Here is a 17,303-nt window from a genome sequence, read left to right on the forward strand (position 1 = left end):
TAGACCTCTCTGCATTGAATCATATCTGTTATTAACCTCTGTCTCTCTTCCACAGCATGTCTTTATCCTGTCTTCCTTCTCTCACCCCAACCGGTCGCAGCAGATGGCCCCGCCCCTCCCTGAGCCTGGTTCTGCCGGAGGTTTCTTCCTGTTAAAAGGGAGTTTTTCCTTCCCACTGTCACCAAAGTGCTTGCTCATAGGGGGTCATATGATTGTTGGGTTTTTCTCTGTATCTATGAAGCGCCTTGAGGCGACTTTTGTTGTGATTTGGCGCTATATAAATAAAATTGAATTGAATTGAATTAAGGCTGAGCTCATTTCAAATATTTCATACTCCTAATCAATTCCTCATATTCTATTAAATCAGTGCCTGTAGTGGCTGTTTTGTGAGGACCACATAACTCTGAAAAACAGCTGTTAAAAATTTCATTATTGGTCTACTGGAAAACGGAACTTTACTTTGATGATCTGCGTTCTTTCTTGTATTCTCTGTTAAACAGCACCAGAGTGAGACCTCTTCACTTTCTACTCTTCTCTGACGTGTGAGCTGACGTCGAGCTGGTGCCACGTCATCAGTCACTCCGTAACTAACAACATCAAACATGGCGGCGTCTGTCCGGGAGAAGCAGACAGGTTTGTTAAAATGTTTTCTTTCCTTCGTTAGCATTATATCAGGCGAAAGACAGCAGCGCTGACGGTCTGTGGAGAGGTCCACCAACCCGAAGTCTGACTGAGATACCATTCCCCCTCTTAAATAGCTGACAAACTAAACTACGCGCTAAACTAACAGGGGCTGAGCTACTTCATTAATGTTCCTGTTTCACTATTTATAGCGGAACTCGTTCATTTTTCCTATATTTACAGACACGTTAACTTGTCAACCACACTGTTAAATTATTTACCCAAAGTTAACCCGTCGTCCTGTCAGCTATCAGTGCTGCTAGCTCTACTACGGTAGAAATAGCTACGGATAGCTAGCCTCCTGCTAACTGTGAAGAAAGCCTTAAGCTATTTCTAGTTTCTAGCTTCATATACACTGGATGAATCCTCTCGTCATCATGTGATTATACTCTTATGGTTTCAGTAAGCTTTGTTGTTTGGATCAGTTTATTGTTGTATTGCTTTTTAATATTATTTATTAATATTAAATATTGGATGGACAGGAGAATGTGGATGTCTTATTCTTGCATATACTTTTTTTTATTCAAGTACATTTATTGAATATTTTTGTGGGCAGTCTGGTCAGTGAATAAAGAGATTTATCAATGTGTGATCTAGAGCTGCAGTGATTAGTGGGATTATCAAATCGATAGCTGGCAAAAAATAAAGCTAGCTGTTTACTGCAGTCCCAGAGGACTGCATCAGTAGTCTAGTTTCAAGTTAATAAATATTTTCTCTATGAAATGCTCAGAGAAATGTTTCCACACACTAAAATCACATCCTACAGAATTTCGTTTTTAGTCAAAAGTGCAACAGTTAGTCAATTATGATTATCATAGCAGATAGTCATTATTGATATTTTTAAGAAACAAATGTGACAAATAAAGCCTAAAATGCAAAGATTTTAGGCTTTATTTTGTCATATGGCATGCCATATCCCCAGGCTCGTTTCACTATTAAAAAAAAAAAAGCATGTTAAACCCTTGACATATTTCAGAAGAGTATTTGTTGAGATGTCTAAAACAACATTTTGATTACAGAAACAACTGCTTCTCAGTTAAGCTAGTATTAATGGAGCAGTATTTATTAGCCATGTGGATACTGATCTGGTTGTGTGTGCCCTAACATAAAAGTTTCTGTGTTGCATTTCTGCAGTCGCTTTGAAGCGAATGTTGAACTTCAATGCACCTCCTCTGAAGAACACTGCAGCTGAGCCAGTATGGAAGGTAAGTCACTTTGACAGTGCAGTAACTCAACAGACGTCAAGGAAAAACATCCAGCCTGAAATCATGACTTAAATACTGAGACTCATACTCGCCGTGCATAAATGCTCAATGTCTTCAGAAAATGCAGTGTGCTGCATTGTGTGTTAAATCTTATTTAGGATTAACTCAGCCTCTTAAAATCCACATCCTGTGTTTCTAAGAGGAGTTGAAGGGACAGTGTACGTGCTTACTGTGTAATGAAGAATGTCATGCTTTTCAAGGTGAACTCAAAGTTTAATAAATAAATACATAATAATTCTATAGTTCACATAGGCCATGTAGTCAACCTAAGCCACAATGCTGGCAAATCAGCTGATGTCAGTGCCAGCCCACATCCCCAACTCAATCTTTCATGCTGTTAATCAGTGTATGTATGTATCAGTAGTTCACCCTCAGATCTGCATTCCACTAGCAATCACTGCTTTCACATGCCAGACTTTTCACACAGTGAAAGCAGTCACATAAATAAGTGTTGTGTGGTTTATCAGTAAGACTTTGTATTTGTGATTTCTGCCTGGGTCAGAAAAAGTCTTTTGATCTCTGCCTTTTCTGCAGGTGTTAATATATGACCGGTTTGGCCAAGACATCATCTCCCCACTGCTGTCTGTCAAAGAGCTCCGAGACATGGGCATCACTCTGCATCTGTAGGACACACACACACACACACACACACACACACACACACACACACACAGAGCTGTTTTAAGAGAACAGCAAAACAAAATATTACATAATCAAAAATAATCATAATCATCGGTAATCACCACAAAGCCAGCTGGTCACATGCTCCTCTCAGAGAAGGCACTGGAGAGTCACCTCAGCTGTTTACCTCGGTTTAAATATGCTGTGGTTTTGGCACCAAAACTTTCACACACTTTTTCTGAAATCAGTTGTGTATAACAAAAAACTTGCTGTTATATAATCATTATAGAAATTCATAAATAGATTCAAAATATGAATGAATTAATACATTTCTTCAGTTGAATCTGTGAAAATAATAATTGCTAAAAATGTTTCATTTTCCTAGCAAAATATAAAGAAACAAGAGTTTTGCACAACATTGTAGCAGTTGATTATGGGGCAGCTGTTTCCCAAATTTTACTTTTGTTTCGTTTTGCAGTTTTTAACAGAGAAAATTTTTTGTGTTTGTTTGTGTTTGTGTGTGTGTGTGTGTGTGTGTGTGTGTGTGTGTGTGTGTGTGTGTGTGTGTGTGCGTGTGTGTGTGTGTTCAGGCTGCTTCATTCAGACAGAGATCCTATTCCAGATGTTCCTGCTATTTATTTCGTCATGCCCACAGAGGAGAACATCGACAGGATTTGTCAGGTGATCGCACACAGTAACTCATTAAGCTGCACTCAGCTCTTTGCCTGAGTGCGTTTATCTACTCTGGGAATTACAGAAGAGTTCCTTTCAGAAGTTGCAGGACCAAAACCATGAGCTAAAAGACGCTAAAAGCTCAAATCATTTTTCAGTTATCCCGTTTAATTTTCATCTGTCATTAAAGTTTGGTAAAAACATTGACAATCCCAGCTTTATTCGTTTATTCGTCCGCCTTTCTGGAGCTTGACCTTTCCTTTTTATTGAGAAATGATTTATCATTTTTCTGTGTTTGTGTCATCTGTGAGGAAAGCTCACGGCTTTCCTTCTTAAATTTAAGCCCAAGTTTCTGTGTTTTTGTGATTTGATGAGTTCATTAACCTCCTAATGCCTCTTTAACTCTTGAACTCTTTAATTGCATGAATCTTTAATTTCTCTTTGCTATTTGGGTTGATTGTGCAAAATTTAATATTGTGGTCTAGACATCCCAAAATGTGATGTCCACATATGTGGACGACAGGTTCTTAGAGGTTAAAAATGCAGCAGCAAAATATTGTTATTATCATTTATCATCTTTTAGCAACTGATGATACTCAGCATCCCACACTGGAATATTTTCTGGATTTTTGTTGTCAGAATACTCTAATACAGAACTTGCTTGCAATAAAGAACCAAGTACTGCTGCTTGGTGTGGAGGGAAAACAGAACTTGATGAATTGATCCCGATTCTTAAAGGATGTCTTGGTTCTGTTGTGTCATGTCATTTTTTTAAAATTGTGGCACATATAGTGTGGACACTTAGGGATGATCTTGAGCTCTGGAAACATTTTTGTTGATTATTTAACGATCCAATAATCAGTACTTGTCAGACTGAGATATTTTGGCCTACTACGCACTAATTTTTAGAAATGCAGTGTTCATCATATTCGCAATCTCATCATTGTGTGTGTGTGTGTGTGTGTGTGTGTGTGTGTGTGTGTAGGACTTGAGGAACCAGCTGTATGAGTCATACTATCTGAACTTCATCTCTGCCATCAGTAGAAGTAAATTGGAGGACATTGCCAGTGCCGCATTGGCTGCTAACGCTGTTACCCAAGTCACCAAGGTTACGTTCTTTCTGTGTTTATGAAGCACTCCTTTTTGGTGCAGTGACAACTAAATAAATGTTTAAAATGCAAAAATATTTCAATAAGGCAATGACAATTTATTAAATAACAAAAAAATTAGCAACATTTGACAAATGTAAATATTAAAAGGTTTATTTGATTTTTTTACTTTTGCTTTTATTACTATCATTATTATTATTATTATTATTGCTAGATTGTGGTCATTATTTTTGCTTCCTTCTCTTTGCAACCTTGCGGGATAATTTATATCAGCTCAGTAACACAGGTTTTGTAATAGATTCACCGAGCAGGTGTAACATTATTGTGTCCAGCACTAATTAATCAGGCTGATATCTGTTTGTGTTTCAGGTGTTTGATCAGTATCTAAACTTTATCACTTTGGAAGATGATATGTTCATCCTCTGCCATCAAAATAAGGAGCTCATTTCCTACCATGGTAAAACAAAGACAGACACACACACACACACACACACACACCTTTCTGTCTTTGTGATCTAAATCTACAGTTTCCCGTTATTTCTACAACTCTGATTTTCCTCTGACAGAGTGATTGGAACAGATACTCTTTTGTCACAAAAAACATTCATGAAGTTTGGTTCTTTTATGACTTTATTATGGGTTAACAGAAAAAAGTGATCACATCTGCTGGGTCAAAAATATACATACAGCAACATGAATTAGCAATTTTGGTGACTTAGAAAGTTGTCAGTGAAATGAGCTTCATAGCATAGCCTCTTAACTTCTTGTGAGTGATTATGAGTGACTACAGCTGGTGACTTCTCTGAGGCCAGTTAAATAGGGCTCATTGGATACAAACGCTACAATGGGGACAGTCAAAGGAGCTCAGCATGGACCAAATTATTGACTTGAACAAGTCAGGAAAGTCACTTGGGGCCATTTCAAAGCAGCTGCAGGTCCCAAAAGCAACAGTGCAAACAATTGTTTGTAAGTATAAAGTGCATGGCACTGTTTTGTCACTGCCACGATCAGAAAAAAAACGCAAGCTGTCATCTGCTGCTGAGGGAAAAATGGTCTGGAGGGTGAAGAGTCAACCGAGAATCACCAAAAAGCATATCTGCCAAGAATTAGAAGCTGCTGGAACACAGGTGTCATTGTCCACAGTCAAACGTGTTTTGCATCTCCATGGACTGAGAGGCTGCCGTGCAAGAAGGAAGCCCTTGCTCCAAAAGCAGCACCTTAAGGCTCGACTGAAGTTTGCTGCTGATCACATGGACAAAGATAAGACCTTCTGGAGGAAAGTTCTATGGTCAGACGAAACAAAAATCTAGCTTTTTGGCCACAATGCCCAGCAATATGTTTGGAGGAGAAAAGGTGAGGCCTTTAACCCCAAGAACACCATGCCTACAATCAAGCATGGTGGTGGTAGTTTGATCCTGTGGGGCTGTTTTGCTGCCAATGGAACTGGTGCTTTACAGAGAGTAAATGGGATAATGAAGAAGGAGGATTACCTTCAAATTCTTCAACATAACCTAAAATCATCAGCCCGACGGTTGGGTCTTGGGCGCAGTTGGGTGTTCCAACAGGACAGTGACCCCAAACACACATCAGAAGTGGTAAAGGAATGGCTAAATCAGGCTAGAATAAGGGTTTTAGAATGGCCTTCCCAAAGTCCTGACTTAAAGCTCATTAAAAACATGGGGACAATGCTGAAGAAACAAGTCCATGTCAGAAAGCCATCAAATTTAACTGAACTGCACCAATTCTGTCAAGAGGAGTGGTCAAAGATTCAACCAGAAGCTTGTGGATGGCTACCAAAAGCACCTAATTGAAGTGAAAATGGCTAAGGGACATGTAACCAAACATTAGCACTGCTGTATGTATATTTTTGACCCAGCAGATGTGATCACTTTTTTCTGTTAACCCATAATAAAGTCATAAGAGAACCAAACTTCATGAATGTTTTTTGTGATAAAGAAGTATCTGTTCCAATCACTCTATCAGAGGAAAATCAGAGTTGTAGAAATAACAGGAAACTCAAGAGAGCCTTGATATTATGTTCTTTACAAGTGCATGTAAACTTTTGACCACAACTGTAAGTTGAAGCTTAAAACCAAATCTGAAGCTTCAAACAGCATTTTGATGTTGTGAGGTTTTTAGATGTATATTATTGTTTTCTAATAAAATAATTTATTTGAAACATTTTATTGAGTCACGTTTCAAAGTGCTTCACGGAAGAAGCTAAATAGGAAGATCAGAAAATCAAGTGACAATATAAGAGATAAAAGTATATGATAGTGATGTACACACACGAAGAAGTCCTTCAAAAGTACTTGGCAATCCATAGTTGTCATGCCAGACTTGGTGGGCAAAACAGTTCAGCAGTTCTTTATTCTCCAGCCCTCCTTTGAATATCTTTGAGTTTAAAAATGCCAGATAGTTACTGTGCTATTGAATGCACTACTCACTATGTATTTATAACTGTCAGAGGGGCGTAGAGTATGGCACCAACATGTGAGCATACATCTCCTAACCCTTTCCTACGGGTTTACCTGACCTGGAAAAATACTCACTGAGCTTTACTGTTATGACACAGCATTTATGAGATAAATGAATACTATAGGAACTTTTTTTCTGAAAGTCCAAGTCAACAAAATGTAAGATTTACGTGTGGCAGTTTGTTTAATCTAGCTATGTAGCACTTACCTGTGTTTTAATGAACAATTTAATGCTCCTCACCCCCCACGTGGTGGCATTATTTCATCCAAATATACATTTACAGAAACCAGAGAGCTCCAGTACAGCACCCACAGCCTGAGGACAAGATGTTTTGACAACATAATTTTTCCCCTCCCTTTCCAAACCAGTGAGCACTGTCAGTAGCAGATGTCACAGCCACAGCAATTGCTTTTTCTCCAGCACAGTTTGCAGCAAATTGCAGACCGCAAACCTTAGTAAATTGGGTTTGTGCGATTCATTTATACTGTTCTTCTAAAAACTTTTGCCCTCTCAAGCGGAAACATATGTATGGAAATACATGGAATTAAAGTACAAAACACAACGTGTTGCTTTAGGAAATTCTGACAGGACCTTTTTTTGGTCATCATTTTTGTGGGTCTTGTTTTTTTGAGTTATTATGATAAAAGCAGCCAGGAGATGACAGCAAAGTAGAACAGAGCAGGGTAAGGGCAAATACTACAAATAACCCGGAGCACATTAGAACCTGGACCGCTGTGTTCACTTCATGGCATATACATCACCTGCTTGGCACTAGGGCTGCCACAAACGATTATTTTGATAGTCGACTAGTCACCGATTATTTTTGCGATTAGTCGACTAATCAGATCATCATCCATTAGACGTAAAACTACAGCTTATTGCACCAGCAGCATCTGCTCTTATATAACTATCATTAGCTTACACCTTTAAGTGTTTAAGGTCTGTGCTAACTAAAAATAAAGACAAGATGATAGTTTATTAAATTTTAATGAAATTTGCAGATTGTTTCAGTGAAGTTTAATAAACTCCTTGCCATCTAAAATATAACAGGACACTGGAGTATATTCTGGAACATCTCACACTTCTGATAATCAGTTGTCTGCTTGACGTTTATTCAGCTGTGTAAAAACTATAACTTTAATCTCAGACAAACTGATTTACTCAGGAACAAATAAAATACTAAAAAAAAAAAAGCCAAACAATAACATTTTAAGTTATCTAAGTGACTCATATATATTTAACCTGAGTAGCGAAAGACGGCGGTGGGTTTGAAAACGATTTGCGGGGAGTCCGGTGTTCTCAGGGCGCTAGTGAGCCTAGCCCCCGGCTCGCTAACGAGCTAGTGGGTAACAGATGTCTCCGAAAACGTCGGAGCGCTTTTGAAAATATGTGGTGTCCTGATAAACTGAGCAGATATTTGAGGTTTACACAGCTACATTCTCGCCTGAAAATATGTTAAACGTTTATTTTGTGACCCAGAAAGAATAATAAGAGTAACATTAAAACTAACTAGCTGCCGCCATTGTTGGAAACTGCGCTGGGCCGCGCTATGAATTCTGGGACACAGCTGCTTCTTCTTCTTCTTCTTCTTCGGGGTTTAACGGTAGCTGACATCCTTGTACATGCAATGCTGCCATCTTCTGTTTTAGTCCGTTATTACACTCTTAAATCCTGCCACTTATTCCTGCGTCTTTTGTGATCTTACAAAGTTTCAAACGACGCGTCGACTATTAAATCAGTCGTCGACGATTTTGATAGTCGACGTAATCGTGACTAGTCGACAAATCGTGGCAGCCCTACTTGGCACACTGAGCTAAACAATGACCCTAACACTAAAAGAGGGTTACATGCTGGTGCAGACCATTAGCAAATCTGTCCCCGAGACTACTGAGGTGCCTTCACCTGCCTCGTCTGAAATCATTATTTCACTTATCCATTTAAATCTACTTAGATTTAATTGAAGTGTAATAATATTTTAATTTAAAGGTTCTGCTAAAATATCAGCAGGATATTTCACATTGCAGAAGTAGTTTGTGATGAACTGATCTAAGATTGTGACAAATGGTGGTTTATTGCACATAATTCAGTATAAACCTGAAATCCATGTATTAAGAGTTAAGCTATCAGGTGTGTAGATTAGCAAAAGAACACAACACATTATGTGTCATAAAACCCTGATGGATATGTATGTGTAAAGAGGAGTATCTTGTCTTGTATTTCATATTATGTGTACTGACATTTATTAAATTCAAAGGAAATAGTATGACATACAGACAGCTTTAGTCACTGAAACTTGAATGACCAACACAAACACACTTATATATATAGTGAGCATAGCTTCCTATACTAGACGTAATATAATGACTAGAAGAGACATGTTGTTTTAGCTGCCACCTTTTCTACTTAAATAAACACAGAGTAAGTGTTTCTGCTTTGCCTGTTTTTTCACTCCTGTGCAGCCATCAACAGGGCAGACATCCAGGACACAGACATGGAGGCCATCATGGACACCATTGTAGACAGTCTTTTCTGTTTCTTCGTCACTCTTGGTGAGTGTGGCTCATAGAATGACAGCCAAGGCAAATATCTGATATCTGTGTGCTTACAAATTCACCTGGATTTCACAATGTTTATTTTTTTAGCTGAAGCATTTTTTTTTCAGTTGGGTGTGTTACTGTTACAGTCCACTAGATGGTAATACAATCTTTTTTTATTATCGGGGTAAAAACTCCTCAACTTGTCAAACTCCCTCGACTCTGTCAAAACCACAGTAGCTTTGCTAGTTTACAGTAAGGACAAATTGGCACAATACCACAGTGGCCAAAGTATGTAGATGGGAGTGGAAATCTCTTAGTTTTCTGTTAACGATTTATAATCACAAATGCAATCAGTCCTCTTCACTAATGTAGTATATACAGTAATACTGTTTCACACATGGCAATTTAGATCAGTGAAAACCAGCCAAAGAAGAATGAATAAGCTTTTCATGTAATGGTGAACTCTTTTGTCAGAATTTTCTGGGGATTGTGTGTTGGTCTGTAGGTTGGGACAGCTATTCACTGGGTCGATCTGAAAGTTCAGTTAGAAAGTTAGACTAACTCTCTGACTCTGTCAGTAAAACTGACCTTTTAGAGTCAATTTTTCTTTGTAAAACTGGTCTCAACATTTTTAGACCACAATAGTCAGTATAGTATTTGAAGGTTTTTTTGACAACCTTAAGTTACCTGTAACTCACTATTTGCACATCATTCTTATTAAATAGTGGCTCAACATTGAACCAAGTAGTGATGCTTCATTGGAAGAAAACATCTCTCTGAATTCTATTTGTCTGTAAACCATTTTAACCTTCTAATTTAGGGATTCTGTTGATAAAGATGTGTATCTCTTTGGCAATTGGCATTATTATTTTTTTTGTTGTTGTTAAGTTTAATGAGACTTCATTAAAGTGTATTGTTGTTGACCAGGTGCGGTTCCGATCATCCGCTGTCCTAGAGGAAACGCAGCAGAAATGGTTGCTGTGGTGAGTCCACTCTAACATGTAAAAACTGCTCATTGTATCTCAAAGTATTCCTTCCACTGCCCACCTATGACCTCAGTTGAGACTAGCAGAGTCCCATCCCCACTATATTGCATGTTGATGGGAACCTGCTCTTCCTCTCCTGAGTCGTTTGCCAGAAACATTTCAAGGCCGACCAAAAGTCTTGCTCTGTGACCTCAACGAACTCTTCCCACACCCCAGTTTTTGCCTTGGCTGCTGCCTTGGCTGCTGCCTTGGCTGCTGCCTTGGCTGCTGCCTTGGCTGCGCTCCGCTTAGCTTGCCGGTACCTGTCAGTATCCTCCGGAGTCCCTCAAGTTAACCATGTTTAATAGGACGACTCCTTTAGCTTGAAAGCTCTCTTCACCTCCAGTGTCTACCATCTGGTTTGGGAGTTACCACCACAACAGGCACCATCCCCCTTGCAGCCGCTGCTCCGTACAGCCATGTCAGCAATGGAAGTACAGAACATGTTCCACTCAGATTCAGTGGCCTCAAGTACTAGCCCAGACTCCTCCTCCACTAGCTACCTATTCCAGTTACCCAAAGCAGAGTTTCAGCAACTGGGGATCGGACCATGGTCTCTGGCTTCAAATGTTACCAAATCCACATTCCACTGGATCTCTATTACCCCTTCTACAGGTGGTGGGTCCATAGAAGGGGTGGCCCATATGGCTTATTTAGGCTGAGCCCTTCCAGGCCCCAAGGGCTAACACCCAATCACTATATGCACGTTGATCCCCCTGGGCCTAGCTCCAACAAGAGGTTGCTCAGAAACCCAAATCTGGTTGTTTTGTTTTGTTGTTTTTGTGAACTGGAACAACATTTAGGTGAATAGTTTGTTTTAAAAAAAATCATCCCTATGAATACAAGCATCCAAGATTTCCAACAAAAATAACACATTGGACAGAAAAATATTAAAGGCATTCACTTTAGTCATTATAATTTTGTGGAAATAGGAATGCTTTGTGTTGAATTGTGTACTTGTTTGTGTAGAAACTGGACAAAAAGCTCCGTGAGAACCTGCGTGATGCCAGAAACAGTCTGTTCACAGGAGACAGCATGACTGCTGGACAGTTCAGGTCAGCATTCTTAACGAATATGTTAGTTTCTGCAAAATTATAAATATTGGGAATATAAATCAGGTGATGACATTTTTTCTTCTTTGTTTCAGTTATTATTTTAGTCTGTACCATTCTCATTCTGTAGTGTTGCTCAACTAGCATTAGCATGAGGAGTTAAATGGTAGAAAAACACACAGTATATACTGTATGTACTTATATTAGAGGAAGATCTAGATCGACTTTCAACATGTTAACATTAATGTTAACATTGACAATATTGCTTTAGATATCCACTGAATAAAAGGTAATCAGTATGGTTTACTTTAGTTTTTGAGTCCATGTGAGACTCTATCTCCCATCATGCAATATTTTTTCTCTGCCAGTTTAAATATTGGCCCTGTGTTTAACCACGCTCAGCAGTATTATACTCTCCCCTCTAGCTTTCAGAGACCCCTGTTTGTCCTGGTAGATCGTAATGTGGACATGGCCACGCCCCTCCATCACACCTGGACCTACCAGGCGCTGATTCATGATGTGCTGGTAAGAAGTCACCTGTCTGAGAATGACCAGAAATACTTCTGCTTTTCCTTTTGTCTTTGAAGCTGCAAAACCATGTGGTACACAACAAATTTCATGGTGCCATCACCATCACAAACACAGTAGAGTCCATTTCATTGGCTGGATTCAGTGAAGGCGATTCCTAGCAGACTACAAACAGCTACAGCCTCTTTTGTTAGCACACCTGTCAATCAAAGAAGCCACTGCCATAACTTTAAACTTTCCAATATTCCATTGGATGAGTTTTTTAAAAAAGAAAGCAGTTATCCATTATTCAATTTTTAAGTGGGAAACTATCTATAGAGACCAAAACCTTTAACAAGTACTGGGCTGAAAACATTCTGTTTTTTGTCCTAAATTTGGACATTTTAAGATGGGGATTGGGGTCTGTGGGGATTAAATCGCTTCTGGAGTCAAACTCAATTGACTTTTAGAGAAACAGTAACTTTTAGCATGTCACTGGCCTCATTTTTCAGTCTCTGCTTGGTCTCTGACAAATGCTTCACAATTAGGGAAAATAAAAATGGAGCCGTTTTGCTTTCAGTTCTCAATGGTCATTTGAGTTTTGATGCTACTCAGTGCAGCATGTCAAAAGATTCTGTTACAAAAGAAGATTAAAGTTGTGTTAAGTTTGGGAATTCTAATTTCCATATAGTACGGAGAAATGAATGGACGATTCTTAGATTTCTCTACTGCGCTCATAGCTCCCATGGGTTAGCGACCTATCATCATTTTTCCTATGCTCTGTCCCTCCTCCTTGATACAAGCCCACAACACAAAGTCTGAAACTGACAAAAATCTAATTTGTAGCCGAAAAAAATTGAAACTGTTAAAAAAAGAAAAAGAAAAAAGATTAGCATTAAAAAAACATTTCATTTTTTTCATATTAAGTGCACTTGATTATCTGCCCCTGACTATTATTTACCCCTTTAATTTCTATGGAAGCAGAAACGGTGTACCTAATTTCTAATATACTACTTTGGCATCTTGGCTTAATTTTTGTTAAATAATAAACGGGTGTAGTGTGTTGTATTTTTCAGTGGCTGTATTTAGCTGATTTTAAGAACTGCTAAGGACTGGATGTTTTTATTAATGTCCTAATATATAAAACCTTAGAACTGAAGGAGGGTGTATTTTGTTTTTCAGATGACTGTACGCACATTATGGGGGCTTACTGAATCATAGTCACATTTATATGACTGTCAGAAACACATATCCCCATTTTCCCACAATGCACACAAATTCTCACACTAATTCTTGCCAGAGTGCTGTCAACTAGTGAGGTGTTGAGGTTAATACTGACAGCACTGGAATGTAGAGGTGAATGATGTATTATGTAATCAACACACACACACACAAATGTGCTTGCTCTCATAAAAGTTCAGCTTTTGCTAATAAAGCCCATAAACCATCACTCTTAAGGAGTCATTTGGTCTCATATTTATTCTTTATCACTTTCTCTTCAGAAAGTGTGTTAAGATTTTTAGAAAGTCAGATTTTTACATATCTGGTTAATATAGCACAAATAAACTTCTAGATCTGATCTGATTAATATGGGTAAGGCAGACCTCATTGCTGGATAGTGTAGGCGTCTATGAAAGCTGCTAGACAATACAAATAAAAAGTGTATATAAATGATAAAAGTAGCGTCAGAAGTTATCTCATCTAGCCTGCCTGACTTATGGATGTTATTAGTCAATTTTAGCTTAGTTTGTGTGGGAGTTATTTTGAAATTAGCATCTTGAAAGAAGTCTGAATCAGACACTTTACTATAACTTTTGAACATACTGATTTTTTGTTGGAAGATAAAAAGAAAAAGTGTCAGCCTGCTTTAGGATGGATTTCTGTTTGTGGCCTTGTTTTGCCAGTAAGTGCTGCATCAGTCCAGATGGCAGCATTGCCGACTCCACATCTCCGTCTCTATTTCCTGTAAACGTGACCACGCCCCCCCAACAGGAGACTGGATTGTAACACCAAGTGTTTGTTACTATGCCTCCTCTGTTTTCATGGTAACAATAATATTATGGTTCTTCTCAGCGTTTGGCGCCATTTAGTGTACTGGAATTAGCAACGATGTGCTGTAGGAAAGATTGTCTTTGCTCTGTAGCTCATTCCAATTTTCTTTAGCACACCAATACTTCTTCTCGGAATAGCTTTCCTGGATTCTTGATCAGGTTTTATAATAAAAAAATATATTCCAGAAAACTGGATTAGTTTTAGTTCTGTGATGAGCTCTAACATACCAAAATAACCGACTAACAGCAATAATCATAGCACTTGGACAAAATATTAGCCAACAATACTTAAAAAAAAAATGTTTTCCTGTGTCCACCAGGACTTCCATCTGAACAGGGTGGTGATGGAGGAGGGTATGGGGGCAGAGCCATCAGCTGGTGCTAGACCAAAGAAGAAGAGCAGGAAGACCTATGACTTGACTGCCGCTGACAAGTTCTGGCAGAAACACAAGGGCAGGTCAGTTCCCAAAGAGGTGGTGTTTTGTTTCAGTCTAGATCATCATCATTTAGAGTAAAAATGCTAACAACTCTAAATTAAACTTCATTCTTAAGAGGACTTCTTTGTTTTGTATGATGTTAAATGAAATATCTTTGACTTTTATGACATTTTTATTTTAGAAAATCTTTTTGGCTGTTTTCTGGCACCTGTTTTGAAATCTTTTAACAGAATAATCAGCAGAATAATCATAGAATTAAATTACATGTTGTTTCCCATATATTAGTTGTTCATTCATCTGTGAACATGTGAAAGCCTCTTTTCAGATTTTGAAGTTTAAGTGCAACTAATATGTGTAAGATATAATTGAATGCATCCTTATAGTCCTGATATTAAAGCTCAGTAACCGCTGAAAGTGCTTTTTACTGAACAATAAAAGCTAGGGCATTGACCAAATATTGAATGGACAGATGACCGCGTTAACGTGTGCTAATCCACCATCACGATTAACACGCTTTAAGTTTTTAACGCAATTAACCCATCTGGAGCGCAGAATAGACAAACTGCCCGAAATGCGTTGACAGAGACATTTCAAGGATTTTGAGTCATTCTGCACACCTGATTGGTTTATTGCATAAAAAATTTTAAGGTGACGGATTAATGCGAGTTAACATTAACAGCCCTACAATTTATCTTAACTTGGCACAGAAATGTGGGATTTGGGGCTAAATATTATTTGGACTAGGCATACCATTCCTGACATGTTTAAGGCCAGGATGCCACACTTCTTGGCCGTATTGATAGTGTTCATTTTAATCTCCTGGTTTTCCAGTACAGACATGACTTTTAAGGAAAGTTGATAAATTTTCAGTAGCGTTGGGAAGGTTAATATTCCCAACGCTTTATGTCCCATTTTTACTTTTCTAAAATCTGTATTTAATTTAAACAGACGACAGCAAAAACCTTTGTGTTACTATTTCTGGAGTCACACTGGAATAACTACAACAATGTTCAAACATTTTGCTATTTAAATTTGTATTGAGGAAGTGCTTTATTAGGTGCCAAACAGTAATAGGGTGTATGGATGTGTGTGTATCAGAACATTATAACATTGGTCTCTATGCTGATGATGTCTGAGTTTATCTGACTAACACTTCATCTTCTTTAGTGCCTTTTTCTTTTCTTTTTATTATACTGAATATCATTATAATATGGTTATTATAATTGGTTGTTTGTTACAGTCCATTCCCAGAGGTTGCAGAGTCAGTTCAGGAGGAGCTGGACACGTATAGAGCGCAGGAGGATGAAGTCAAACGGTTGAAAAGTATCATGGTAAGACTCACATATACAGCATGAGACTCAGTATGGTACAATCCAGCTCCAGTTTCACAGTGTTTGAGGCTTTGTCTGAGTCACAAAGTTAAGTCATATTCAGAGGTCAGTCACATCAGTTTTGAGTTTCAAGTCTAAGGTGATATGTCCAAGTTTATGTCCCAAGTTTTCAAGAGAATTTCCAGATCCCATGTCTAACCATCTGCTGTTGTACTTCAAGAAATTTAAGATGATATTGCATGGCAATCAAGGTTATAATCACAATACCTTACATGAAGACTATATGGCAGATTAGTCCTGATGCAGTCCTATTTAAGGCGGTTGTAAACACTACAGCATGATTTTGCATGCTACTTCTTGTGATGTCTGTTCTGACTGCAGGGCTTAGAGGGGGAAGATGAAGGAGCCATCAGCATGCTTTCAGACAACACAGCGAAGCTAACCTCTGCTGTCAGGTAATGAACAACACAGGGTAATTTAAATACAGTGGGGCAAAAAAGTATTTAGTCAGCCACCGATTGTGCAAGTTCCCCCACTTAAAATGATGACAGAGGTCAGTAATTTGCACCAGAGGTACACTTCAACTGTGAGAGACAGAATGTGAAAAAAAAATCCATGAATCCACATGGTAGGATTTGTAAAGAATTTGTTCGTAAATCAGGGTGGAAAATAAGTATTTGGTCAATAACAAAAATACAACTCAATACTTTGTAACATAACCTTTGTTGGCAATAACAGAGGTCAAACATTTACTATAGGTCTTTACCAGGTTTGCACACACAGTAGCTGGTATTTTGGCCCATTCCTCCATGCAGATCTTCTCGAGAGCAGTGATGTTTTGGGGCTGTCGCCGAGCAACACGGACTTTCAACTCCCGCCACAGATTTTCTATGGGGTTGAGGTCTGGAGACTGGCTAGGCCACTCCAGGACTTTCAAATGCTTCTTACGGAGCCACTCCTTTGTTGCCCGGGCGGTGTGTTTTGGATCATTGTCATGTTGGAAGACCCAGCCTCGTTTCATCTTCAAAGTTCTCACTGATGGAAGGAGGTTTTGGCTCAAAATCTCACGATACATGGCCCCATTCATTCTGTCCTTAACACGGATCAGTCGTCCTGTCCCCTTGGCAGAAAAACAGCTCCATAGCATGATGTTTCCACCCCCATGCTTCACAGTAGGTATGGTGTTCTTGGGATGCAACTCAGTATTCTTCTTCCTCCAAACACGACGAGTTGAGTTTATACCAAAAAGTTCTACTTTGGTTTCATCTGACCACATGACATTCTCCCAATCCTCTGCTGTATCATCCATGTGCTCTCTGGCAAACTTCAGACGGGCCTGGACATGCACTGGCTTCAGCAGCGGAACACGTCTGGCACTGCGGGATTTGATTCCCTGCCGTTGTAGTGTGTTACTGATGGTGACCTTTGTTACTTTGGTCCCAGCTCTCTGCAGGTCATTCACCAGGTCCCCCCGTGTGGTTCTGGGATCTTTGCTCACCGTTCTCATGATCATTTCGACCCCACGGGATGAGATCTT

The 17,303-nt window shown here is 38.9% G+C and overlaps 1 protein-coding gene across 1 annotated transcript in view; it reads left to right on the top strand.

Moving 5' to 3' along the window:
- Nucleotides 1–524: 524 nt before the first annotated feature.
- The window catches only part of scfd1 (sec1 family domain containing 1), a 35,726-nt gene continuing 18,947 nt past the window's right edge, over nt 525–17,303 (top strand). The window contains exons 1-13 of the mRNA XM_082516993.1: nt 525–633; nt 1,816–1,886; nt 2,481–2,569; nt 3,158–3,248; nt 4,225–4,347; nt 4,718–4,805; nt 9,286–9,375; nt 10,291–10,346; nt 11,358–11,443; nt 11,866–11,965; nt 14,319–14,455; nt 15,676–15,766; nt 16,148–16,221. Of these exons, the coding sequence (XP_082373119.1) occupies nt 603–633; nt 1,816–1,886; nt 2,481–2,569; nt 3,158–3,248; nt 4,225–4,347; nt 4,718–4,805; nt 9,286–9,375; nt 10,291–10,346; nt 11,358–11,443; nt 11,866–11,965; nt 14,319–14,455; nt 15,676–15,766; nt 16,148–16,221 (1,127 nt within the window). The 5' untranslated portion in view covers nt 525–602. The remainder of the gene's footprint in view (nt 634–1,815; nt 1,887–2,480; nt 2,570–3,157; nt 3,249–4,224; nt 4,348–4,717; nt 4,806–9,285; nt 9,376–10,290; nt 10,347–11,357; nt 11,444–11,865; nt 11,966–14,318; nt 14,456–15,675; nt 15,767–16,147; nt 16,222–17,303) is intronic.

The sequence above is a fragment of the Aulonocara stuartgranti genome, assembly GCF_965226115.1.
Source record: "Aulonocara stuartgranti genome assembly, chromosome: 19".
Classification (NCBI taxonomy): domain Eukaryota; kingdom Metazoa; phylum Chordata; class Actinopteri; order Cichliformes; family Cichlidae; genus Aulonocara; species Aulonocara stuartgranti.